The sequence below is a fragment of the Lonchura striata genome, chromosome 3, assembly GCF_050655825.1.
Source record: "Lonchura striata isolate lonStrDom1 chromosome 3, ASM5065582v1, whole genome shotgun sequence".
In the NCBI taxonomy this organism is placed as follows: Eukaryota; Metazoa; Chordata; class Aves; order Passeriformes; family Estrildidae; genus Lonchura; species Lonchura striata.
Window position 1 is genome coordinate 101,845,169 of NC_140705.1, and position 27,955 is coordinate 101,873,123.

Sequence of the window (27,955 nt, forward strand, 5' to 3'; positions counted from 1 at the left end):
TGTCCTATAAAACCTTCTAAATTGTCCTGTTGTTCTATCATTCTCCATTCAGAATTTTAATCTGCAATCTCAACAGAAGTATGGAATATCTGAAGAAATGCATTACCACTGGAAAAACCATCACCACAACAACAAAACCAGAACGAATCAGTTACTGCAACAGTCACTGCAGAGAATGGTACTGCTGTGAACTGAGCGTGCCACATCAAATTTGTGTCATTTTCATCCCTCACAACTTTTCTGAGCACGGATGTAAGATAACTCTATTTAACACCATCCATCCCTTGCTAAATTACATAAAAGGATTGCAGCAGCATTAAGTGACTCCACACTGACTGCAGAGATCAAACACCCAAAATTGAAGTCCTCCCCTCACACAAATTTCCACCAAAACTCTCATTAATTTCCACAGTGCTAATATTTTGCTCCATGTGCTTCTGAACTAGGGAGAAAAAACCCAAGCTGTTTCATCATCCACTGGGTAATATATCTTCTTATTGTGCACTTCAGATTGCTGAGGTGCTGTAACCACTGCCTGCCTTACCCTGTCAGATCTCTCTCAGGTTCCTATCCAACAGGCAGCCTCGGATTCAGTGAAGGAAACTCCTACACAGGAACAAGCAGACCTCATTTGCATTCTCTGCAACACAGAAGTGTAAGAAAAGAGTATAAACTCAAACCCTTATTACCACATAGTTTCTTCTTAAATTTCAAGTCAATACTACTTTTGAGCAATCTAATATCTTGTGAAGTGAATTTAAAATTCTTGTAAGTAACCAAGACTCTATCTTATAATCAACTTAAGAGCTGCTTACCATGTCAAACCCTCTGTTTTCAAAAAATTGATTTTTACATGGATGGAATACAAAAATTGATGTTAAGAGGTATGTCCACTTCCCCCTCTCATTACTGTAAAAAAATTATATGCTGCCGAATAATGACAAGTACTCAATGGAAAACAGGTAAATATTGAAAAATTCATTGCAAACTAAAACCTCACTCGGAAGTCATAATTATCCAAAAATGGTCATTTCAAGACAACAACAGTAAAGAAAAGAAAATTTAAATGCACTTTATAAAACACAAAGACTTACTATTCACTCATAAACTAACTATGCTGTACATATATCCTACAACTCCTTATGAATATTTTCTTTTCCAGAGTAATCAAAACAAGCAGTTACTACACTGTTGCAAAATCTACCAGGAACTGTGCTCTAAAATACAGCTAAAAAACTCAGAAATTTGGAATTCTAATCAAATAACACAGCGCATTATGAAAGAATTACCTTCTTAGTATTTAAAAATTAATTTTCATTCCAAGAATCTAAACCTGAATAGTACCTCTAAGATGACTTTGCAATGCTTGAAATTAGCTGTAGAACTGAATTTAATCATCAATATTTCAGACATCTGTATGCAACAGAGTATGAGAAGAAACTGGTAATTTTAAATATTCAAAAGAGTGATGAAAACCTTTCTAAGAAAAACTACTCTAAAAAATAGAAACAATTCAGGAATCAGAAAAATAGAAACAAGGAAAGAAATACAGAAGTCCTTCCTCTCAGGAATTCCTAAGCACATTATGCCTTTCATGGTTTTTAATATCTGACAGATGAACACCTAAGAACACAGGCAGGATGCTTACACATCTAGCTCCACACACAGAAGGGTAAATAAAAACCACAGACGACCTACAATAGGCTGTTCATCCAACTCCTACATTTCCCTTTAATACACCACTAAAAAAAAACCTGATTTGAGTCTGCCAAATGCGGTACCTTATCAAACTTCCAAAAACCATAGTGATATTTCAGTATGCTATGGGGAAAAAAAAAGGAAATGTGCAGTTCAACTAACAGTATGTATGACAGTAATGGCTAATCCAGCTACAGTCAACACACCAAGTACACATGTGAATGCCCTATGTGGCTGTCTACGGTTGGTTTCCCTGAAATACACATGTTCAGCACAGAATTTCTGATTTATTTAGTACAATTGTTTTCCTACTGCATCCACAGCTGCTCTTGGCAATATCAAAATCTTAACAAGAATTTTATCAGGAAATAGATTTTTTAAAACCCACATAGAGAAAATCTAGAGTAACCTCAGCCTGAAGGTCAGGATGCTTCCTTATCCCATGGGATTTCTCAGGATAAAGGCTGGGCTTGGACCTTTCCTCCAGCAGTGACTATCCTCATCACTATGCTATAGCCTGTTTTGGGCTCTATCTTCCAAGATGCTCCACCACATACACAATTCCTCAGAAATGTCAAGATCCGTAAAACATTTTGAAAGGTCCCGGTTTCATCTCACAAGACACATAGGAGGCGTCATCTCAGCAGTTCCTTAGGAAGGAAACATTCACCTGCCCAGAAGATATTAGATGCTCTTAAGCATTTCTACAAATTACAGTATGCTATAGAACAGACTGTTAGCATATGTTCTTTGTGCAAAACAATACTCCAAGAAACATTCAGTCAGTCCCTCAATTGGTTTTTACCTTGTTTCTACTCAAGAATACTCAACTTTCATACATCTCATTGTGAGCATATAGTTTTCAGAGGCCCATAACTTCTTTATGACCTGAACATTTCCCAGTTGATTTATAAAGCAATGCCCAATTAATACCATTTCATTGCCAATCTAGTCCATACTAGTTTAAAAACCAAACTTTGCCACAAGCATGGTTCAGATGAGCTAGTATCTGCTACCAGCTGCCAATAATTAGCTGAACAGCCATTTATACTCCGTCCAGTTATTATGTTTGGGAAATCTACTGAAAACTGAACAGGATTAATTGACAGATGTGCAACTACTTCAGCAGTGCAGCCCATATCAACACCCCAAATCCATGCTGTCCTTCTTGAAGCCAATGCCTTGCTGACTGCCAGTGGAAATTTTGCCATCTATTCCAGTGGGACCAAGATAACTTCTGTAGCTGACTTTTCTCAATAAATTTAAGCTCCAACACCAGATCTTTAAATTCTACACTTGGATCAAGTTCACAGTAAAATCACTGCAAGTTACACCTGAGGCAAGGCATAAGATCAGACTTAACAAAAAAAAATCAATCAGTCTCTTGCAAGGAAGTTAAATCCTCTCCAGACCTTCCTTCTCTGCATTCCACCACCCCTTCTCAATACCTTCAATGAGAGAAAGGTTACTGTGTTATGTTTTTACAGCAATTTTACCTGTTTTCTTTCTATTTCTTTTGGTAAGGATTCCCTTAACCCTAGAACATTTCTAAACTAGTGCAAGAAAAGAAAGGAATAAAAAAACACTTGATAGTCTCTCTGTGCTAGTTAATTATGATTATTTTGTCTAAAACCTCAACAATTCTCAAATAAAGCAAAATATTACCAAGTGGTTGGGGTTTTTTTCAACTATGAAAGCAGGAACAAATTAACACTAAAAAGAAACATACATGTATTCATTTAACTATGTGATGATCTGAAAAAAAACCTCAACTCAGGTCGGTGCTTATGCATTTATGGTGGTGTAATAAGGGCTTTTCCAAAACTGCTCACTCTGAGTTTCAAACTAGAACAGTGGCAGGTCACAATGAATGTTAGAACAGTTTATTACTGTCACTGCTTTTCCTCTACCAGAAGAAAGGAAAACACACTTGTTTTTGTAGACAATCCCCATGTTTATGCTGGACCGGGGCATACGGCAATAAAAAACCTTTCAAGTACAGATGTAGCTTATTCCAGCAGAACCACTGTAAGGAATTCTGCCAAGTCTTTGAACAGTGACTACATTATCAAAGAGGCTCTTATGCATGCTCTGTAGCTACTTAGAAAGGAATGACACACTTCCACGCTGGCTGCTACATCTACCCTAAAAAGCAGCAGCCATTAGATTTACCACAAGCCTAATGCAGCATGAAGAGGCACGATCATCGACCATTAGAGCCTTGCTGTGAAACCCGGCTGCAGTTATGCAGATACAACTTCCCTGGAACCCATGTGGAAGTACACCAGCGAAACTCTGCAAAGGCAGCAGGCAGCACACCCGGGCACCCTTGACTGCAGAGCTCTCCTGCTGGAAAACTTCATCAATACAGCAAGGGACCTTAGAGGAAACTGGAAATGCAGCTTATACTAGCACAACTTTGGGGCTTTCCTCTCAGTACAACTAAACTAAATTCATAAACTGTACTGGAAAAGGACATGTGAAGGAGCTGGGGCAGGAAAGCTGCACATCCATAAAGTGATGTAAATACTTTGCTACAGTACAACCACCTCTGCAGCACTGACCTCAAGTGAGTCCACACGTGTAGCGAGAGCACTTTCAACTCGAGGATGCAGGTATCACACACAAAGCAAGTGCTCAAAGTATGCACAAAACAAGCACACACCTGAGTGAGTAAGCCGAGGTGTATCAATGGAAGCACAACCAAGCTACTGTATCAACACGATGAGCTCTGCATTCCTCCAGCAATGTAAACAAGCGACACCCAACGCAAAGTGCTACTTGCAACAACAGCCGCAAACTTTTAAACTCAGACAGCCAAAAAACACATCTAAATAGAACAGGTCTGGAATATTTAAGTAGTAACCAAAAAATATCTCAATGCAAGATGATAATATACTGTGCTTTAATGCAAGCAGGCCAGTGTGCAGATTATATTTAGTCATTTGGCAAGTACTAGGCCCTGAGAGAATATAAACCAGTCATTTTTATCCCATTTCTGCCACTTCTTCACTATTTTCACAAATTAATGAAGAAAATCACACACAATCCTCCAGACATTCAGGCATAAGAGAGAAATTTTATTATTTAAAAGTATGCTACCATTAAAAAAATAATTCACTGCCCTGATCCCAAGATTCCTCTTCAAGAAGCAGTGAATTTAATGATGTAAGATTTTTGAAATCTGTGAACAAATACTGTATTCTACATTCAAAATCTTTGTAAACAATTTCAGTTTCCTAGCTGGTGGTTTTTTTCAAAGCTAAAATGCTAACAAGTCCCCAGGAAAGTATTTTTAAAAGACAGTTTATATCCAGACAAGTTTTTTGTATATTCGAAGCAACAAGTTTATTTCACAGAAATGTTTTTTAAAACCTTGCAACTTCAACAGGCAAAAAATTTAAACAGCCTTAAGATTATTCCTGAATTTTTAAAAATCTCCCACTTCCATCAGGAATGAGCTATGAGAATGGGAAGAAGCCCTCCTCTGATATGTTAAAAACATGAATCCAAGAACTACACAAGCATTCCACACTCCTTAGCGGGCACAGCTTATGTTGGTCTGGCAGCACTCTTTGCTCTTCCCCAGTAGAGTACTGCTGGCATTAAACTCAAGCCTCATGAGCTTCGAGCAGACCATACAGATATGTTCAAAACAAAAGCAAAAAAAAAAAAAAAAAAGTGGTTTTGAATAAAAAAGGTATTTGCAGTGCTCTTTCTAAAAATAGCACTAAATAGCACTAAAAAAAACTTTAAAATATATTAAGGTTCAGCTGCCAAATTAAGTGATTTGGATAAAGCAGCTTCCTCTTAGACATAAAGGAGCAATAAAACCTTGAAAATCTGCTAGTCCCTCCCCCACCAAAAAATTACGAAGACAGTAACAGCAACAAAATGAGCAACCACCCACCAAAAAATTACATATGCTTTTATTTTTGCAAGCACAACTGAAGCCTCTTCAATGGAGAATACCTTGCCCTATGCTCTACACCAGATCATTTTTTAAAGGTGGGTTTCTTTAATGTCAGGTTTTATTTTCTGGTAATTGTTCAGAAAAATACATTCCTTCAGTTTTTGGGGTTTTTTTAATTGCTAGAAGCTGGATGACAAGACACACGTATTTCCGAGGTAAAACCACAAGCTTATAAGGGGATGTTGGCAGGACTGAAGCTGCACGCATGGGCCCGTACGAGCCAAGCCCGTTTAACTGCTGCTCAAGACGGTAACCAAGGACTAGGAAAGGAGTGCGGGAGGGAAGCAAGACTTTTAGGATTGCGGGGAGATCTCGGCTCCCAAAGCCCAGAGCAGAAACGCTTCCCAGACAAGACACAGAAATTCAACCCGAGCTGGGCGCGACGGCACCGCCCCACACGGCGCGGCGACAGCAGAAAGGACCTTAAAATGGCGCCCGTGGGGGAGGAGAGCGGGTGAAACTGCGCAACAAACGCTGGCAGGGAGCCAGGCAGCGCCATCTTCCCGCTCCCCCGCGCAGCCGGGGCTGCCTGCCCGCCGAGCCCGGGCACGGCCGCGGCCGGCCCGGAGCCGCTCTCCGCTCTGCCCGGCAGTGCCCGGCCGCGGAGCAGAGCGGCCAGCAGGCAATGGCGAGAGGCACAGGCCTCCGCACCTCATTCCCTCCCCACAGTGATTAGCAGCAGCTCTGAGTCAGTACAAACGTACCCTCGATACATCGTGCGATTTTGCCCGGCTTTTAACATCTCTACACCTGTTTTCTGCCATCATCTGTAACTGAATTTTTTAATTAATACTTAAAGAGCAAAGTATAATTTACATACTGAATACCGCCCATGACTCAATGCATGTGAACAGTGACCATTTCAGAAAACCCCCTTCACAACCGACTACTGTTTTAAACCACAAATTTAAAAATTATTTACAAAATATTGCTTCTTTTACGCAAAAGACTCCCAGCAGCACAAAGGATCGGATACACATCCACTCTACAGTGAAGCCAAAGGGGTCACTCCAGAAAGAGACGCTTTATTGTGTTTTAAAGAAGCATTACAAGTAAATATTTTCTCTCTCCGAAAGAAGAAGAAAAAAAAGTAAATAAATAAAATAAAATAAAAGGCACATCGAAAAACTTGATCCCGAAAAGGCGGAAAAAAAAGCGCATTAGCCCAAACCTACCGCCCGAGCATTTCGCGCACCCACAAAAAGCGGCACCGTTTCCATTCCTCGGTTAAAAGCAGGAGGCACGGAGCGATTCGGAGGAAATTGCAAATAAAAAACCAAACAAATCAAATCGAATCTAGTGGCGACACCGAAAACGAGGAAATATGTGAAAAATAAATCCCCAGCAGGTACAACTCTGAGACACAAACTCAAAGAAAAGACAAGATTAGGGTGGTGGGGAGTGGACGGGGGAAAGAAAAAAATCAAGCCATGAGCGAAAAAGGAAAAAAGAAAAGAAAAATCCTTCCCAGCTGCACGGCCAGGAGAGAGACGAAGTGTCTCCATTTTCCCGACGAGGAGGAAGAAAAGACTGTTTCACAGACCACAGAGCTTTAGAGAAAAGCAAAGAAACGAGGGGGGAAAAAAAGAGGGAGGAGATTTGAAAAGATTATTTTTCTTTCTCCCTCACACACTCTCTCTATCCCCCTCTCTCCCTCTCACTCTCTCACACTCACACATACACACACACTCTCTCTCCCTCCTCTCCTCTTTCCATCCCTCTCTTGATGGCCATCAAGGGGGCGGAAAAAAAAAAAAAAGACAACAACAACAACTAATTTTAAACCGGCTCAATCAATGAGTCATTAAAAGAGATTTTTCTTCCCTCCTCTCCTGAATTTGCATGGCATCAGCAAGAAAAAAAAAAAAAAAAAAACCCACCCCAAACCTCTCCCCTCTCTGCAGCTATCAGCCTGGACCTGAAACCTTATCTCTCCCTTCAACCCCCCCCCCCCCCCCCCGCGCCTTTATTTTAAGAAACAACTTTTTTTTTAAGTGCCCTCAGCAGCCACCATCACCAGCCTCGCGGAAAAAAAAAATTAATATATATAGTTCATTTCCATGTGAATCCACATCTGCCCAAACAACAGCCACCCACAAAATATCCCTCTTCTTCCTCCTCGTCTCCCCTCTCGCTCCCTCTCTCTCTAGATATATATTTATATACATAGCCCCAGAGCCAATAGCTCTCTGGGCTGAAACCTAATATCCTGGTTTTGGCAACTCCTGGTTGTTAATTTGCTCCTCTTTCTTTTCTGTCTGTCTGGAGATAGATTTCCCCCCTCTCTTTTCCCTCCCCGAAGGAAGGGAGGAAGGAGGTTGTGTGTTTTTTTTTTCCTTGAAATTTTTATCACAAAATTATAATACACTCAAAGGGAAACTCACCGTCATGAAAAAGCAGTGCCTTGTCAACGGGGTTTCTTCGCCATCACATCAGGGGCTGGCAGTGTAGGAGAGAGAGAGGGAGAGCGAGAGAGCGAGGGAGGGAGGGGGGAGAGCGAGCGGGAGAGGGAGCGAGCGAGAGAGGGGGAAAGAGAAAGCGAGCGGGAGGAGAGCGCGGCTCCGCTCGGCTCCGCTCCGCGCCCGCACCGCCGCCGCCACCGGCACCGCACCGCCGGGCCCGGCACGGCACGGCACGGCACGGCACGGCCGCGCAGCTCCGCCGGGACACAACGCCGCAGACCGGCGCCCGGGCACACGCACCGCCGCCCTGGCATGATGAGTCTCCAGCCCCGGCGCGATCCTCGCTCCGCGTTTAAAGACAGGCCCTTTAAAAACTTCGGCTCCGGGGTTTTTTTGGGGGTTGTGTTTTTCAGAAACCCGTAGGTCTGGAGACCTAGCCTAGGCTGCTGGCTTTAGGTTAAAAGTTGGGGTATGTTTGGGGTTACAGGGAAGTAAAACAAAGTTTTTATCCTATTAAAATTAACCTTAATGTTAGCAATTTGGTTGATTTCCTTCATAGTAAAGCCGTAAATCACTATAAGCTTTGTGGGCAGGAAGGGGTCCTCAGAAAAATAAATGCAAGTGCAGGGGGGTCCCCAGAAAAATAAATGCCAAGGTCACCTTGAAAAAGATAATATTTGATCCCCTGTCAAGCTACAATATTTTAAGTATTTTTAGATACATTTTTATGAGCCTTGCTGAAAACAAATTACACGAACTTCAACTACTTTAAAAAGTTTTTGGGTAAAGTAAAAAATGTTAATTTGAAGTCAAAGGTTATAGCACTGAGAGGTCATTAATGCTATTCTACAGCTTACTTCAGTGAAAAGCATTAATAACTTTATTCAAAGCTTTTTTGTTATAGAAAACTATTCCAACTTCCACCATTCACAACATTCATTGACAACAATTTAATTCTAAAAAATAAATTACTTTTGTAGATAATTCAGAGAAGGCTGGATTATAAAAAAAAAAACATTTTGATTGAAAGGAGATTTTTAGCATGCTTTTAAAACAACAACAAAAAATCTCTAAGACTCTTTTTCTACTAGTAATGGTAATTCCCAAGGATTTTACTATTTTATTCCTAAGTAACTTTGTTAAAACTCCTTAGAGACAAGGATTTGAAGACTTTATTTAGTAGCACATCCTTCTTTATTAACTGCACACAGCTCAAAAAACCTCTTACAATGTTTTAGGTTTTTTGAGCAACTATATCAAAATGGTGCACTAAGTGGACTGTCTCAAAGAAGTTCGCCAGATTGCTTATCTTAAAAAAAAGAATATCAGAACCCCAGCTCTGTTTTTCAATTAGAATCTGTTCATATTATTTTTTTAATTATTCAACCAATTCTAAACTTTTGCCAAATCCAAGACTCGCCTTCAAACCTTGTTTACATGCATACCCCCAGTAGAAAACTGAGGGAAGTTTCAGATCACTCCCGAAGTGGAAGGGTTGGGCCCAGGCAAACAACCCTTAGCATGAGTCCAGCAGATCCTTTGCACAGCCCAGACCGAGCCTGCACGTGGCCGTGCCTTGGCCATCAGCCAGATTATTAACGGCACTTTCCATGAATGCAGCAAGGACCCCAACAGCCACAGTATGGACAGAAACAGCACATGCCAAAGAGCTCTGCAAGAGCTGTAAGCCTATACTCTGACACCAGCGTTAGAAAATCCAAAAGGCCAAAACTTCAAGGTTCCTAACTTCAGTAAATGCCCAAACAACAGCCACATTCAGGGCCAAACTCTGCCCTGAATTCAAACCTACTCAGCTTCACTGGTTTTTGAGAACATTGCCCAAGCGAAAACTTGTATGGAGGAACACCACCAGCATTCTCATTTCGTTAACAGGAAGGAACTTTGCTTCAGAGGTTACAAGGCCGAACATCTGATCAGTATGTTGTTATTATTATTACTCTCCCAGTCCTACAGAAACCACAAATAGGAAGTAGGCAATACGATACAAAGAAGGAACTGGAGAAAGGAAGACAAATGATTTTTAATGGATTCTGTTACCATAAGAAACACAAGGAATCCTACATAAGTTTTCCATGATGGTACCATAAATTAGTTTCCCTGAAGGATGTTTCATGGCAGCACTGACAATAGCATTACCAAGCAGGTACAGTACAAAAAGGGAAGGAGAACTAGCATCATCTATACAATGAAGCGCCCGTCAGTAACTAGATTTCTCCAGATCTACACACATTTGCTATATTTGTTCACTAGTAGAAATGGTTACAAAAAAAAAATCAAGGGTTGGATGTAACTTTGTAGGTCATATTGAAGTACACACTTAATGTTACCTTCAATTCGAAGAGGTATGAATGCAGTCATCAGCTGTAATGTTACCACTTTCATGTGTACTACAGAATTTCTCAGACCATGTTTGTACAGAACTACTGCTTTTTCCTGGCAGGTACTCATGCTGTTTTAAGAGCATCACGTGGTGTTTCAGAACTGGGTGTCACTGCCGCAAGAGGTTGCCCCTCTTCTCACTGCCTTACTGCATGAATACAAAAGACCCTTGTATGTCAACATTCTTCTACTTCAAGGTCACCTGCTCAGAGATGTCATCTTCAAGCAGAGTCCTACGTACAATGCACAATCAATCAGTTGCTGCCTTTCTTTAGCTTTCACAATCACATTAATACATTTTCCTGTCGCAGCTTTATAAGGAGCAAGGGAAAATAAGCATAAGAAAGGAAAGACCAGTGTCAAAAGGAAGAAGATAAATCTTTGGAAGACAGAGAGATGTTGGTATAAAAACAGCTACTGGGAACAGTCATGTGCACTCATCACACAACAAACTACTTGGCTGTATTTTGACACCAGCTGTCAAACTGTGACCATGCTGTTTAACAAATACTACTCTCATAGGTGTGCAAAGACACCAAATGACATTTGGAGTGATATGATACATTGCTCTGAAATGACAAACTGTGAAGAACTGAAAACTATGCTCAGATATTGAGAGGGAGAAAATAAGGGGGTACAAAACACCCTCATTCATTCTGTCTCCAGGTTTCTCCTCCATCAAGCCACTTCGCTGATATTCAGCCCATTTTTTGAGGTCTGCATCACATGCACTCCAATTCTTGTGCAATCATAAATTAGTGCCCCAAAAGAAGGTAAGGCAGTGCTAGATTCATAATGAAGAATTTAACGACTTAGCTAGTGCATTAAAGGAATTAATTCCACAGCCATCCCAAGGTTTTTGCATGAATAGATGGTTTGTAACTTCAACTCACTGCATCCTTTCAGAGATATATTGCATGGAAAAGAATGCCATTTGCTTCACTGCAGCCTTGCTTCCTCAGACTGAATCCTTCAGCTGTACTGATGGCACTTCTTCCTCCCATGCTTTCTCTTTCCATTCATTAACGTTTTTCTTATGCCAGCTCATCACCAGTCACACCTTTTACCCATCTACATATGGCTTGATTATTTAAATAAAAATAAATAACTAAGCTTGAAGGCCCAGAAACAAATAGGTCATCATTAAAGGGCACAGGCAATAGAGAGGTAGAGGTCACTTGAAAAGTAGGGCACCCAAATACAGTGGCACAAAGGCAGACAAGGACTTTTAACTTGGAATATAAATGTAACATACCACATGGAAAAATTAAGTTCAATATCCATATTAACCACCAAATTCTGAATAATTACCACCACTACTTTGATGACTCACCCATAAAAGTTACCTAAACATTACAATGTTCAGCTTGATACCATGCCTTCCTTACCCAAAACAGTACTTAGAAAACCTGGGTCATAATTGCGTGATGTAAATTGTAAAGCTGCATGATTCCAGTATCAATCATCATACCAAAGACAGGACTGCTTAGCCAAAGGTATCTTAAGGGGTATTGGTAAGTACATAGGTAGTAAGAGGGGGTAATGAAGAGTGAACCTCAAAACAAGAGATTTACACCGATACCAGAAGACAGACAGGTTTCTATGACTGGAGATGTGTGAAGGCTAATAGGGCTGGTCTGAATCTAAAAAGCAGATTTTGGAGAACTGTGCTTCTCTGAGATGGGGATCTGACACACAGCAGACAATTAAGTAAGGCCAAAGAAAACATGGTGGCTGGAGGTTCCATTTAAACAAATAGCAATTCAAAATTATTACTGGAACAGATCAAGAATTACTGTATCATTCTCTAGGTTATTTAATTATAGTCTCATATTATTCAGCTAAAGTACCCTAAAAAAGAGAATTAAGTTTGAAAGATCAGTAGCTCTTACTTCCAAGTTAGAATAATCTTAAGATATTCAGCCACTGAAATGTATCAGAAAAAAGGAAAATATCCTCACCTCTGGAAACAGAGCTTTACTACAGAAATAATGGAGAAGTAATCTTGCCCAACTAACGCTGCCAAAAGTGATGGAAGAATTTAAACTAAAAGTAATGGCAGAAATTGGGACAATCTTCTATCATATTCATAGTTCATTTGGCTAGCACAAATTAATGGGAAAAAAAATCAGGTAAGTAGGAATACAGAAATACAGACTAGTATATTAATGAATGGACACGAGGGTTGGGTGTTATTTTTTTTGGTTTTTTTTTAAACATAGTAGTAATTAAAAACAGCAGCCTGGCAATGAAACTAACAAAAGAAGCATTCCTAATACAATTGAGGTGTTGTGGATGATGTTTAAAAATAAATAAAACTGAACAAAAAATAGGAGGAATTTAAGCAAAAAAAGGAGGCCTAAAACATGAAATGAGGTGATATAGGGCTACAGAAACTCGGTGGAATAGTAAATTATACCAAAGGCATTTGTGTTCTTGAAAGAAACACAGACCTCCTAAACTATACTTGTATAAGGACAAGACAAAATGGATGAACAGAAGGGACGTTATGAATAAAGCACCACCTAAGTCAGAACTTTTCAGATAGAATAGTTTTACTTGGGCGTTTCTGAGTCCCTGCTATGAAATCAACTGGGTAAGATTTGGATATGAATGAAGATTGCTGTAAAAGAAGTCTTTATCACTAGAAAGGATATCAATAGGAATGGAATTTATTCTCAGATTTAGACTGAAGAACAAATGCTAATAATAGGAGGAGGAAGCCCTCATTCAAAATTATAGCTGACAGACTTTTTCCTAAGATGAATAAATGGCAAAAAGAATACAAGTATAGTTTCATCCACCAGGGAATATACTACAGGAGAACTAACAGGAAAACTTGGATATGACTTGGAGTTAATTCTATTTAAATTACTCAGAAAGATAAATGGAATATATTTGCAAGTAAGATTCACAATTCCAAAATAGAAAACTTTGATATGCTACTGAACCTAGGTGGTCCATTGAACTGGCTAGTCCAATAACCATAGTTTACTGAAATGCATTAAAAAAAAAAATAATTGTAAAAGTATCTGAAGTGTAAAGCAAGGCAATGAAAAAAATCTCTCAGAAACTCCATAACTAATAGAATGATTGCCTTAAACAGAGAGTCCATAGAACAGTATCTGTAGCTTACATACTAAGTCTCCAGAATTTAACTACGGTTAATTTTAGCAAGTTAGGATTCTATATAGCAATCAGCAGCTAGATCTGCACCAAACCTAAGTGATTTGCTGCTCTTGAGCTCTTGTGTTTAGCATATTTGGGCCTTGCTTTGTTAATCTGAAAGTACCTTTTGTCATAAAGTGCTAAGCTTTGAAGCTTGTCTCTGGTTTTGAAGCATAACTCATTTTCATAGAAATTAATCTGTTTCTCCACCTTTGGCATTGGACATAGCAGGTTCTCAGAAGGACCAGCTCAGACTAGTTTAAAAACAAGTGCACCTTGACTGGTTAGAATATAATTAGTATCTTAAGCATTCCCAAGGATTACATTCAAAGCTTTTGCATTACTCACAGCAATTAAGTTGCATCAAGTAAGTTTCATAGTTTTAGCTTTAACACTCAGTAAGTGATTTAAAAACACATGCATTTTACATTGTCCTGGCTTTCCATATGGACAGATTATTATAAAGCACAACACTTTAGTGCAAACAAAAGCTTTAAAAAAAAATCAGCATCAAATGTAACATTCAAATAATTTCTTTTTTCCAAGTGAACCGAGATACAGTAACTCAACATTCACATTTAATGAAGCCCCATTGCACCGTGACAAATGTGCAGCCTACAGTATCTTAAATGAATCATAATATGGCTTACATCTTTAATGCCTGATCACAGTGCCAGAGGAGTTCAAAGAGCCCTTACTAAAACCATCAGTAGAAACGCTGGTTGCACAAGCCGCTGAAGTACCTACTTTGTAGCCAGAAGTAATTACGTTGCTCTGCTAATCTCTGCTGCAGAAACTCAATCTAACAGACAGAGATCATATCTATCAGATAAGGGCTCCATGCAAGGCACCGAGGCTGCTGCTTTTCTTGAAAACACGCACAGCATTTTTGTGTGTGACGGTGCAACATACATGCATACCACCCTTTGGAATAAAAATTGTCAGTGTTGGGAATACATACTGATGATAAGGAATAACTCTACTTCCTTCCTTCCTCTGCTTGAGAGACTGCAAAGCTGCATCTCGAGACCACGCCACATCTATGAGCTCCCTGACTTTTACAAGCAGAGGAACCTCAGGTGTAAGAATCCATTATTATGAGGCTGAACACACAGTTGCCTCTGTGGATCGCAACTTTTATTCCCCACTCTTCTTAAAATAATGATGGAACAAGACAGGATCTTGAACCTTCAGCAGACCTACACAATACAGCTTACTTAAAAGGCTATGAGGTAAAGCTGTTGAGCTATAGCAAACGGGTAGGAAATATTTCAGGCAGATAGCATTCATGACTGATAACCATGGGACACAGATTTAAACCTGGAAGCATGCACGGAGCTCATGTTTCCAGAGTTGCACAGCACTAGATCAAAGTAAACAAGTGCAACCTGCAACTTCACATAAAATAAATGACACTGTACAGTCCAAACAAAGGCACAAGGTCTTACTGAAATGACTGCTATCTAGTTTCAAACCAGAGAGGAATGAAAGCACACGCCAAAAGGGAAAAAATAGGATAAAAATATAACACAGAGAATGATGTACATTACTTTTTTCTCATATCCTCAAACAGCCAAACTACTTGTTACAGCTTACCCAAATGACTCCAAGCCTGAGCTAGAAGGCTTACATTTTATTCAGGTGGTTACCATCTGGCACACTAAGCAGCCTCAAAACATAGAAGTTGCTGCCAGCAAAGTTAGGAAGAAAATTGTCAGTCTTTGTATGACCAAAAAAAAAAAAAAAAAAAATGCACATGCCAAGATAAATTATACAGAAACCTCAAATTGTAAGTGTGGAAAGTAATTTTGGAACATCAGGACAAAACAGTTGGAAGACTTTTACAGCTCCCTTTTTAAATTTTCATTATAGTCATACATTTTACCTTCTTGTGTTTGTGTATATTTTGGGTATTTTTTTGGGTATATATTTGGTATATTATTGCTTTTAACAAAAACAACAATTGTGCACATTAGCAAGGTGAAAAGTTCCCAGTTTCCCCCAGAAGCTCCTATTCACAAGGGTATTTGGTCCTCATTAATTCAAACCTCCAGTCACCCATAGAAAAAACAATTCAGAACACCTAGCATCTTAAGTGTCCAGATACAATAAAGAATAATTATACTACAGCATGAAATACTTAACATATATTCTGTGCTGTGTACACTAATGCTTCCATGTATGAAGTTCTTAAACCCAGTGCAGTTCATCTACTGGCTCCCATCAGTGTTAACAATACCAAAGGCATACTCCAGGAAAATTTGTGCATATGAAAACCAGCAAAAACGTTTTTCTGTCAATATCCTCATGCATGGAGTAAGCACTTTCATCACTGTTACCACCTGTATTAGCTAGACTCATGGGAGCATAAGGCAAACAGAGCCTGCTAGCTAAAATGAAGCTTCCACATCTTTCAACAACATGGCAATAAGGATTTTTTTTCTTACGGAGAATTAATTGTACCATACTCCTGCCTAATGGAGCATTGCTGCAATAATTGCAGGAGTGGATTTGACTATTTATTAGAAAAAAATACCTAATATTTACTACTAAATGCATCATTTAAACATATTGGTAGGAAAAACATCAGGTGAGAATATTGCAATACCCTTCCTTTTTCATGAGCACACTCCCCATCTACAGAGTAAGATTTTAATTCTTAAGACTCAATCTAATTCTTCAGAAACAAAATTCTGAACATTGCAATATTGCAAGAGATGTAATGCCACATTAAGAGCTGTAATGCATCAAACAATTCACCTATCTCACTGCCCATCCACCCTGCTCCAAAGTGCTACTGTTACATAATGATCCCATGCAATCCCCTGAGTTTTTATGTTAACATGTTAAGGAAAGAATATTCTCTATTTTAGTATGAGTCCTTTACAAGGATTAAAGGCATTTCACTGCCATTCCTCTGTCATCCAAACTGGACTGACATTACCATATGTAAGGTTCACATACTCCATACCTTCTAACAACATTATATAATGTCTAATACAGAAATTAAACCACATTCTCAGGAAACAGAAATCAACAGCTACATTCAAGCTAAAGGTACTTTCAAAGGCTAACCTTAAGGGACATAACAACCTATACTTCCAAACAGGAACATAGGGCAAAAAACTCATGCTATTACCAAACAGAAGACAGAAAAATCATATTATCTACTTTGGGTTTACCACCTTTTGGTTTCAATGTCTTCAAGGTCTTATGTCCTGTGTCAGTTTGTTACAGGTAACTTCAAAATGACAAGGGAAATGAGATGGTATTTGTAGAAACAGACAGGAGTGAAATTTGGTTTCGTATTTCTAAGAGAGTGCTTAGTGTTAACTTTCTTTGCACAAATTAAAATCCAAATAATAGAAAAACAATTCTCAAATGAATGCAGCAAAGCAATGTAGACAGTGTGCTTAATTTCTGGTTCCTGTTGCAGATTTACTTAAAACACATCTCTTAACTGTAAAAGCCTTCCTTCCCATGTTTCCATATAGGCCTCTGTGGATTGCTCAGAGTCCTCCCTCTGGGGCACAGTAATCCACTGGCGCTGCTCCCACTTTTCCCTCAAGAACCGAACTCCCTTCTGGAACAAAACACTCCAGAAGCCAAATAAGCAGCGAGGACGGAATCGATCCACCTGGCAGCACCTTTGCAGTTACCTGCAGGGCTCGGCAGCCTTTTCCCCAGCCCCCTCACTGCGGGGGAGGGAGCCAGCAGGGAAGGTTTATTAGGGCACGGCACGGGCGGAGCCTCCCGAGGGACCGCACCGGGCAGGGGCCGGCACCGCGGGGACCGCCCGGCGCCTGGGCAGCACGGGGCGGCCCCGCACCCGCCCGGGAGGGCGGGAGGAGCTCCGGGCTGCGGCCCGTCCGCCCCCCGCCCGAGCCCCGCGCCCAGGGCCGGCGGCGGGCGCGGCCCGGGCGGGGAGGTGTGGGTGTGAGCACAGCGGCGGGAAGGAGCGGGCAGCTCCGCGCGGGCACGGCGGGGGAGCGGGGCGGGGGCGTGTTCCTATCCCGGGCGCTAATTTGGGAAGCGGGATAACCCGCCCCGCACGGCACCTGCCGACAGCACTCACCCCATCCCGCGGAGAGGCGGCGGCCCCTTTAAGACCGCGGGAGACCCCTCCCTCCGGCCCTCCCGCCCTCCCCCGCCGCGCGCCGCCCGGGCCGCCAATCGGCGGCCGCGACGCAGCCGGGGCTGCGGGCAGCCAATCCGCGCGCCGCTTGGTGACCGCAGGGGAGGCGAGCGGTAAGATGGCGGCGCCGGCAGAGGCGGCGGCCGCGGCGGCTCTCTCGCAGCCCGAGGCGGCCGCGGGCTCGGCCGCCTCCGCCGTGGTGCTGCCGGAGCGGCTGCAGCGGCGGGAAGCGGAGCGGCAGCAGGGCGTGGAGCGGCAGCGGCAGAAGAAGGAGGCGCAGGTAGTGAAGGAGGAGCAGAGCGAGTTCTTCCTGGCCGCCCTGGCGCGGGAGCGGGAGGCCGTGGAGGCGCTGCTGGCGGCGGGGGCGCTGGAGGAGGCGGCCGCCCGCCTGCAGGCGCTGCAGAAGCTGCTGACGGACAGCGTGCGGTTCCTGGCGCCCTACGAGGTGCGGCAGGGCCAGGAGGCCGTGGCGCGGCTGCAGGGAGAGCTGGTGGCGCGGCGGGAGCAGCTGCAGCCCAAGAAGAAATTCGCCTTCCGCGCCCTCAAGAAAGAAGCGGCCCCGGGTAGCGCCCCGCGCCCCGCCGAGCCCGCCCCGCCCGACCTCGCCGCGCCCGACCCCGACCTCGCCGAGGGCGAATCGGGCGGGCCGCCGCTGTGCGGGTTCAGCGGCGCCCGGGACGAGGAGCTGGAGCTCGGCGCCGCGGAGCTGCTGCAGCGGGACGTGCTGCTGTCGGAGCTGCGCGGCTGCCGGGTGCGGCTCCGCGGCAACCCCAACGCGCTGCGGGTGCGCGACTGCAGCGGCTGCACCGTGCTCTGCGGGCCCGTGTCCACCTCCGTGCTGGTGGACGGCTGCAGCGATTGCCTGCTGGCGATGGCCTGCCAGCAGCTCCGCACCCACCGCACCCACGACTGCCGGGTCTACGTGCAGGTCACCAGCCGGGCCGTAATCGAGGCCTGCTCTGATGTCTCCTTCGCCCCCTACTCCTGGAGCTACCCTGGTATTGAGCGAGATTTCGAGTCGTCTGGGCTGGACAGAAACCGTAACAATTGGAACCTGGTGGATGACTTTGACTGGCTGGCGACTGACAGGCCTTCGCCCAACTGGAGCCTGATCCCCGAGCAGGAAAGAGTGACAAGCTGGGACTGACTGCGGAGGCAGCTCTGCTGTGCAAGAGACCCTCGTGTAAACGCACTGATCCACAAACTGTGGGACTTAATTCCCGATATGCCATTAAATGATTCCATTCTGTATTCAAATTTCGAATTATAATATATGCCTGGATTTCTTAGTTGAAGAATGCCAGTCAAATAGAGTTTACTGTTCTTGCACAAGTTGCTGCTATAATCTGTATGTATCACTGTGGGATTTACCAATTTTTGAAGTACTTCATTGTGAGTTATAACTTATTTATGTGGTACAAAGGCCACTGAGACACAAAAAACAATGAGCCTCTGTTACAGCTCTTGTACTGCTTTCACTCACTCCGGCAGACTGAATTCACTGCAAGTAGTGCAAACTGTACTGGAATGAAAAGATCAAATAGCAAATTTCCCATGTTTTTGTGGTTCTCATTTTCTTACGGCAGCACAGGGTATCTTGGGGGGAGTGCAGAGCACTACTGCTGTGAGGTAATGGGGTGAAAAAGGGTTCATTTAAAGGGAGAGTTTGTAACTGCACGGTGCAGCAGACCGAGATGCAACCTTAGGCTATTAGCCAGTTAGGCTATTAGCAATGATGAGCCAGTTTCTGTTGATTCGGGTTAAATCTGTAAGTTGGCTTTAGGCTTTTATTTCAAGTGAGAGAAATCTAAAGGAAAAAGGTTCTAATAAACATATAATGCTCTCCTAATGTATTGATTAGTTGAAATTAAGAAACCTATGGAGTCTGTATAAATACTAAAGCTTCACAATCTAGAAGTGCCATGTGAAAAGATGCTGCTTCTGTAAACAGCTCGGAGGCATCCAGCAAGTGCTGATGAAATCACAGAAGCTGGGTTAACTGTTCCTCTGCAAGCTGAAGCTTTAGGGAAGAGGTGTTCAAGGTTGTCCCACTAGTTTTCCAGACAACAGGCTTTGTGTGCTGTGATCCTAATTTGCAACACTCTGCTGCTGCATACATGCGGTGTTGGCAGAAAGAGTCAGTAAAACAGAAATACGAGGTGCTATATTCCAACTGCAAAATTGCATGTTACCTTGCATAAAGTGCAAAATAATTAAAGTCTCCTCACTCCTGCTAAATAATAATAAAGAAATAGCAGCACTATGGAATGCAGTGTCTTTACAGTGCCCTGTTAGTGGTGCTGAAGTGACCATTGTCTATATATAAAGTATACATAGCAGTTTTAGGTTTCTAAAACTCCTCCTTAACTTGTGACATTTTTCAAGAAATAATTGTTTATCTTGCCTTAGCATAAGGCTTTATTGTAAAACTTCAAATTGTTTATTCTGTGCAGCCATCATCCGTGTGCCTCTAACAGACACTAAATCCTAGCTGAAGCATCAAAAACTGCATTACTGCCAGGAGAAGTTCCTGAAACTTCACTTAGGTGCTTGTCTGGTTTTGAGCAGAAAATGTTTTTATATAAATTGTTTTCAGCATATTTAATTTGAAGGGGGAGGGCAAAAGGGATTTTTTTTTTAATATTCCTTACAATTTTCAGTTTTGTTTACTTCTGTTAATGTATATTTTTTGACTGAATTGGATTTTGCATTTCTAATATATTTGCCTTGAAAGTTTTTCCTTTACTAATGAGTCTTCTTTGCACTGGCAGCATCATAAAATGATTTAAAGAATACACCCCTCAGTTTTACTGTAATGTACATAACTTATATCCTTTGTTAGAGGGATGTGATCTGTTGAGGCTCTCAAGTATTTTAATTTTAACACATCCATCTTGGTACAGAACCTGATTTTCTAGTTAATTGTTCTCCAGATCAATCCTAGCATTTTCTAGCCTTGAGATTGCAAAATGTTCAGCCTGTAAGAACTACAGTAAGCCTTTGTTCTACTTGCCCAAAGCTCTAAACAGTTACACCTCCTTCCTGTGGGAATGGATCCCGGCAGATCCAGACAGGGAAAGAGACCCCAGGCTGTGGCAGGTACCAGGGGTGCACTGAAGCTTCCCAGCCTTCCTCACATGGAAGTGCCATGTCCTGTCCCGGCTCTTGGCCTGTGGCATGCAGAACTGCCTGAATAAACAGAGCAGGAGTCAAAACATGAAAGTTTAAACTTCAGTTTCTCTCTGAAATTGCTTCCCTGGGGATGTTTTCCACAAACCAGTTATTGGCATCCCAGCTCCTAATGTTTTCTTTCCTCCAAACACTTAGCTTTGGTCAAACCACAGTTAGCAGGTAGTACTCTTCAGGAACATGGTGCCAGACAATTACCCTAAAGATTTAGCATTACCTTTGTAATACAAAACACATAACTGGCTCTTGGTCTCAGGCATAGCATGAAACAAGGAAATTCTATTTGAGAACAGTAAGTCCAGAAAAATTTGGTCAGGCAAATACCCTAAGCATACAATTTCATATATATATATTTATATACACACAAACAGAGTTGCATGTTTCCATACACCTTTTTAAAATGATACTTTCCTAATATAGAATCAGAACAGAAATTCAAGAGTATTTTGAAACAGCAGTCTGTTAGTGTTGTATGAAAACTTAAGCACTAGTAAAGGTTTACTAGCATGCTCATGGGCTATTCAGTGTAGAAATTGCCACTTTTTTGGGCCTAAGGAAGAGAAGCCAATATTTCTAATCAGCTAGCAATCACCCTGCATAATGTACAACTGAAGTGAACAAAGTCTCTTCAAGAATTCCAAGAATTCTAGCCCTGGTCTGCATCACAGTGCCAGCACTTCCACCAGGAACTTCTTTAAAAACCACGCACTTTAAAGAAATTAATGATGCTAGACATCACAAGGGGTTGAAAAATAAATGCCTGGAAATGCCTGAAAAGAAATGCTGAAAAATAAATGCCACATGGGATAACAGAACATCAGCACCACAAACCTTGTGCAAATTTGCCCTGAAGAGAAGCTAACAGGCAGAAAGTTTATAAAAATAGCGGGGTGCATTGAGTTGCAGAACCATATTCCATGGGGAGTCAGGAAAGCAGTCCTGCTTCAAACATATTTGAAAGACAGTCTAGTTGGACAGGCCTCCTCCAGCCAGTGGCCTCACCAAAATCTTTAAGGCCAGTGAGAATTCCTTAGTCCCCCACAGGGCTGTTACTCAGCATTGTAAAGCTCCTGTGTGTGTCTGTGGAGGAAATAAAACAATTTTATGTGAAGACACACAGCATTGAAGCCATGGGAGAAAACTGAGGCCACTTTTCAGGCCACCGAGCTTTGAGCTTTGCCATTTGTCGAGGCACTGAGGGGTGGCACAGACCAAAATTTGCATCCAGAGAAGCAGCCAGGAGCTTTGCTGCTGCTTCCATGGGGCCATCCCCTCACCCAGAGGTCTGTCCTGAGAGGGATCAACCCTCCCTCGGTTCCCTTTTGAGTCCAGGCATTTCCCTCTGTCTGCCCCTGCTTCTCTGACTATCAGGAACAGAAATAGAGTTATTTACATTCTCTCTTCAGCCAGCTCTCTTTCATTTAAATAGACTTTAACATGAGCTGTGGTAGAATTGTTTTGTGAAAAAAAAAAAAAAGGTAAGAAATACACGCATAAGACAATTTTCTACATAATTTTATGCATTATATTTTTCAAGGCTTGGATTGTTTTTTTCAAACTTTCTTGTTTATGCAATAGCTGTATGTTGACAAAGTTCAAATCTCCATGGTTTTACCTGGAATTGCTTCAGGTTTTACTAAACAGCCAGTTTCATCACATACAAGGAAAGACACGAATAGCAAGAAAAAAAATCTATGCAAGTTGGGGAAATTTCAGCATTTCCATTCATGTCATGATCTGATTTATCTGACTGACTGGGGGATCCACCTGTTGTGCTGAGATGTTTTCCAGCAGTAATGACTATAATGAGCTTTTTGTAAGCTTCTTTTAATTCCCAACATATTTCTTTCCTGGTTCTGCAAATATAAACTTTGATTTCTAATTCTTATTTTATAATCAGTGAATGCTACATCCCAGGCATCACAATAATACAAACAAATACTCATAATGACCATCTTGGAGGTCAAAAAAAAAAGCTGTGTTTTCTGAACATGTTACACACCACTGCATGAATGATGGCTGAAATTCTCAAATTCTACCCAGAGCAGTACCACACCAAAACCCCCACAGTGTACCCCAGCAAAGTGCAGGAGCCACAGAGTACAGCAGATCAAATCACCCTTCCCAGGATTTCCAACAATCCCAGCAGTGAATTTAGAACTTGCCTGTTTCCAGCCTCAGAACCTGCAGTCACCTCACATGCCACAACAATAGTAGCCTACCAAGTTACCTCCTGTGTAAGGAGGTTAAAAAAAAGCCATAAATCAGCCTTTTCTCCACCTGATAATCATACAGTGAGGTACAGCATTATCACATTGCTCCTCAGGAGCGTCCCTGTTCACACCGCAGAGTTACAATTGAAAGCAAAACCATAAGTGAGGGTATGTGAGCAAACCTCTCTACACAATAGCTTCCCATCAAAGGTAAAACTAGACATCATTATTCTTGCAGTGAAATATAACCACTCCTAGGGAAAGGAAAGGGGGTGAAAAAGAGTTTCAGAAAGGCACACATTTGATAGCACAGAGCAGTGTGAAAGAACGATTGAGCCAGGAAATTATTCTTTTTACCAGGGTACTTCCATAGTTTAGGCATTTATGTATTTTATATCTTACACCCCTGAAGATAGAAAAATTAAGATTGGTCCAGGGCTGAGCAGCAGACTGTTTAAAATACCAGATTAAATAGTTTACATTCCTCTCTCTTAACTGATAAGTTTGTACCTTATATGTAGGTTAGCATAAATTTTGGAAAGGTATCAATATTGTATTGTTATGCATACACATTATAATTTTTAACTAGGTTTTGAAGTTGAACAGATTCGTGACATCAATAAAAATTTGAATATTTTATTCTACCATTTTTTTTCTCCCAATATCAGCATATGAATTATACAGTTGAATTTAACAGACAACCTCTGAGGAGACCATTAACTCAAACATTCTTGCAGCAATTAGCTTTCATCTGCTATGGATCAATTTTCAGCATTTTCTCTTTGAAGTGGTAGTAAGTGCCAAACTAAAGACGAATCGCAGCCAAGAAAAAACTTTTTTAAGAAAAGCAGATGCCAGGCAAAAAGAGCTTTCTTTTTTTAAACCCCAAAACGCTTCTGGATGATCCCGCATCGCCTTCGTCTCCCGCAGGCTGCTCTGCCAGAGGCAGGTCTTGGCTGCCCAGTTTGTGCCGATGCTTGCACGGGATTTGTCTGCTCCGTGTCCGGGATAATGGGGAAGCATCCATTCCCACTTTAAAAAGTATTATTCATTCCCACTTTAAAAAGTGTTAACCAATCCCCTTTAAAACCCCCAAGCGCGGCGAGTCAGGTTAATGGGTGGGGTAGTTTTTGCCACTTGAAGTCCCCAGCTGGTATTGAGCTGTTGAAAAACTACTTAAATAATCAGGCTTTTCCTAACCCGGCTTCTTTTGGTGGTGCTGATTGCTCTCCGTAATGACTTTAAAGGTACCACCCGAATTCTCAAGGGTGTAATTAGTAGGTGAGTGTCCCTTCCTGAACATCAGGTCCGGGATTTTTACTGATCATCTCCCAGCTAAAGCTAGCAATTTAGCAGTGATTTATGAGGACCCCTCCCGTTTCCTTTGTTATAGGCAGAAGAGTAAATCCGGAGGGATCAGTGAGCTCTGAAGCATGTCCCGTGTGCTCTACTTCAATACTTTGATTCCTGAATTAGTGGAAACACCGTAGTGTATACACTTACATGATTTTGCTGCATCAGATTTATCATGGGTATCTAAATGTTAAATTATTAAGATGACAAATATTCAGATTCTTCTGTACTCCTGAATACGAAATTACCCATATCCAGAGCAGCACCAGGCTTACATCTGCTGTGGGCAGGAAGTATTTCATTGTATATCCTCATGACCTGCAGACTGGTACAGAATTATTTTCCACTCTAATTACAGTTCCACTGTCATCACTGACAAGAAAGGAAATGGTTTCAAGTTCCTTTATCTAAAATTTCACTCCAGGCTGCCAGATAAATACATTTTCCAAACTCAAGTCTCTTAGCTGAGACATGAAAGAGTCAGTGAAATACAACATGTGCTACATTGGTTGTGAGATATTTTGCCAGGAGAGATGTTCTTTCAGAGCCATTACTTATTGCACAAAACTATGAATTGGTTCTCTCAAGAAACAGCATTTCTCGTGCACTTCACAGCAAGAGGAGAGAATAGTCCCTGATGGATAATCACCTTCCCTCTCATCTTACACACTCACTCTTTGCCAGCAAGGGCAGCAGCAATGCAAACCACCAGGCTTGCTTTAGAAAAAAACCCAGTTACCAGCTGCCCTCCAGCTCAGTGCAGTAGCACCAGGATGTGCTAAAAAAGGTCCACCACAAAAACCTTCTATCAGGACAGGAAGAAGCAGTGAGTTGCCAGCTTTTGTCCTTCCTGAAGGAGCCTTCAGCATTCCAGGATCTCAAATGGTAAATGAGAAGCATCCATGGTACCACAGAGCTGCAGACCATCAAAACGTTATTTTTCAGTGCTTGGGCTTTTAAATTATTTCTGTTATTATTTTTCACACTTGCCTTCCTCCTAGCACATCCCCTCCCCTCTCTGTCCCCGGGGACTGGTGGCCATGCTGCGGGCAGCCACTAGAGGATGCTCCCAGGGACTTGGGTGGTGGCAGCAGCAGGTCTGGTTGACAGGGAAGAGAAAATCCTCCCAGTCCCTCTTCTGGGGTTGCTCCTTTCTCCCCTGCAGCATTAGCACCCACGCCCTCCCACTCCTGCAGGAACATTTTCGCTTGCCTGGCACCGCTGAGTGCCCCAAGGAGGAGGCGGCAGCCGCAGGAGGGGACGTGTCCTCCCCTCTGCCCAGCCTGAAAGCAGAGCCAGCTGAGGTCCTTCGGCAGAGCCAGAGGACCCCCGGGACGCCTCCCTTGCACTCAGATACATCTCCAAGGTCCCTCTCCAGCTGCTGAGTTGAATTCCTCCCTGATGTAAGCTCCCGGGTGGGTCTCCTTGGGCAGCCCTGCTCCCCGCCCTAGCCCGGCGATTATCCAGTAAGCTGCTCATGCCAGCTCACTTTTTATAAAAGCACCTCTAGATTTCAGCCCAGGGTTTATTTATTGAGTTTCTCTGCACTTTTCCTTTCTCCCGCTCTCCTGCCAAGACCCAGAGTTGTACAAGCCCTGGAAGTAAACAGAAAATGCCAAGCTTAGTTGTTTTAGGTCACCATAAACTACACGCTTATCTGCTTTCAGAATACATAAGCCACGGGATATCATCTCAAGTCAACACAGAAGGATAAGGACTAGAATGTAGGTCTGGCTGTAGATACAAATATATTGGGATCATGGTGGGGAAGTGTATGTTTGTATACAAGCAGCCTTTTTAAATCTTTTTTTAAAAGCCCTCTTCCTTTTCCCTCACAGGTTCCATATTCTTCTGGCAACAAAGAACTTTTTATATCTCTGGGGTTTCATATTCCATCCAGCAGCCTATCATAGGAGAGCACAAATCTACTAAATAGTAAAATGAGGGATTACTTCCACTCATCTGTTGACAGACATTTCTCCAAATTGGATCAAATGATTAAAGGTATTAGAATGACGTCTTGCAGATCCAGATCAAATCATTTGAAACCTTGAGAGTGTTTCTCCTTTGCTTGGAAGAAACCACCAGAAATAGTTGTAGGTGCTAATTGCCCATTATTCTCACTAATGTGACATTGTTAATTGGGACCTTTGAATATTTTACTTACTTGAATCCTAACCCGGGGTCTTCAAGATGGAAGGACTGTGCAGCAGCTTGCTTCCCAACGTGCTCTTTGGGATCTCTTCCAGCGCCTGAATGGTTCTGCCTCCAGTTGCTTACGCTGACAAGAGGGGTCCAGGCTGTGAAATCTTCCAACATCTCCCACTACAAAGATGGCACTTCTGAAAGTCAAATTCAATCAGAAGAAACGGGTAAAACTAGCACAGGGACTATGGCTCATGAACTGGTTTTCGGTGTTCGCTGGAATCCTTGTTTTTAGCATGGGATTGTTCCTCAAAATTGAGCTCCGGAAGCGAAGCGAAGTGATGGACAATTCTGAAAGCCATTTTGTGCCCAATTCTTTGATATTGATGGGTATATTATCCTGCGCCTTCAATGGTTTTGCTGGAAAAATTTGTTACGATTCTCTGGATCCCGCTAAATTTGCCAAGTGGAAGCCTTTGCTGAAACCATACCTGGCACTATGCTGCGTCTTTAACATGCTCATTTTCTTCGTGGCTCTGATTTGCTTTCTCATGAGGGGCTCTCTGGAGAGCACCCTGGCCCAGGGGCTCAAGAACGGCATGAAGTTCTACCGGGACACGGACACCCCCGGAAGATGCTTCATGAAGAAGACCATCGACATGCTCCAGATTGAGTTCAAGTGCTGTGGCAACAACGGCTACAAAGATTGGTTCGAAATCCAGTGGATCAGCAACAGATATCTGGACTTCAGCTCCAAAGAAGTGAAAGAGTAAGTGACCTGGTGGGGTTTGTACCACGTAGTGTCGATGTTTGATCAGTGCTGTCCTCAAGTGCCAACAGGCGCTGACTGGAAGGGGGTCTGTGTAAAATGGGGTCTTGTGTAATAAAGCATCCCAAATGACCAGCTGGATTGCTTCCTCCCCTGACAAATTCCTCCAAAGTCATCCATAACATAAAATAAAAAGCACCAAAATACAATTCCCACTCTCACCCAGCGTGATATAAACAGGCTAAATAGTTTTTACTGTCTTTTACTGCTTTATAAACCCATTACCTTAAGCCACACTCCCAAAATAAACAGGAAAGTATCAGAACTTTACTAATCCATAAGCAGATGTCAATGTAATTTATTAATTTCCTAAAAAAATAATTCCCTGGAGATATACTGTTGATACCACTTTTAAAACTCCACTTATGTATTGGCAGCTAATCAGCTGCATGGAAAAAAATAGAGGCAAAACCACTTTACCAATAATTCACGTCTTTCAGATCTTTAAGA

General features: G+C 42.2%; 3 protein-coding genes across 15 annotated transcripts in view; 2 read left to right on the plus strand and 1 right to left on the minus strand.

Annotated features, from left to right (window-relative positions):
• The window catches only part of BICRAL (BICRA like chromatin remodeling complex associated protein), a 55,443-nt gene extending 37,650 nt beyond the window's left edge, over positions 1-17,793 (minus strand). For 3 of the 13 annotated variants that reach the window (XM_085575996.1, XM_021547603.4, XM_021547598.4), the window contains exon 1: positions 8,056-17,272. In XM_085575996.1, the coding sequence (XP_085432122.1) occupies positions 8,056-8,061 (6 nt within the window). In that variant the 5' untranslated portion in view covers positions 8,062-17,272. Of the gene's footprint in view, positions 1-544; positions 7,608-8,055; positions 17,275-17,716 lie in introns of those variants that run through there. The other 10 variants (XM_085575995.1, XM_021547600.4, XM_085575993.1 and 7 more) reach the window with 8 other exon arrangements.
• A 53-nt stretch (positions 17,794-17,846) lies between these two features.
• On the plus strand, positions 17,847-19,324 carry TBCC (tubulin folding cofactor C). Its single transcript, XM_021547523.4, has one exon. It carries the CDS (start codon positions 17,895-17,897, stop codon positions 18,921-18,923), a length of 1,029 nt encoding a protein of 342 aa, XP_021403198.2. The 5' UTR covers positions 17,847-17,894; the 3' UTR covers positions 18,924-19,324.
• A 1,324-nt stretch (positions 19,325-20,648) lies between these two features.
• Positions 20,649-27,955, plus strand: part of PRPH2 (peripherin 2) — a 29,429-nt gene continuing 22,122 nt past the window's right edge. The window contains exon 1 of the mRNA XM_021547537.3: positions 20,649-27,445. Coding sequence (XP_021403212.1) covers positions 26,865-27,445 — 581 coding nt within the window. The 5' untranslated portion in view covers positions 20,649-26,864. The remainder of the gene's footprint in view (positions 27,446-27,955) is intronic.

Coding starts and splice junctions, on each gene's coding strand:
- TBCC (XM_021547523.4), top strand. CDS start 17,895: ATGGCGGCGCCGGCAGAGGCGGCGGCCGCGGCGGCTCTCTCGCAGCCC.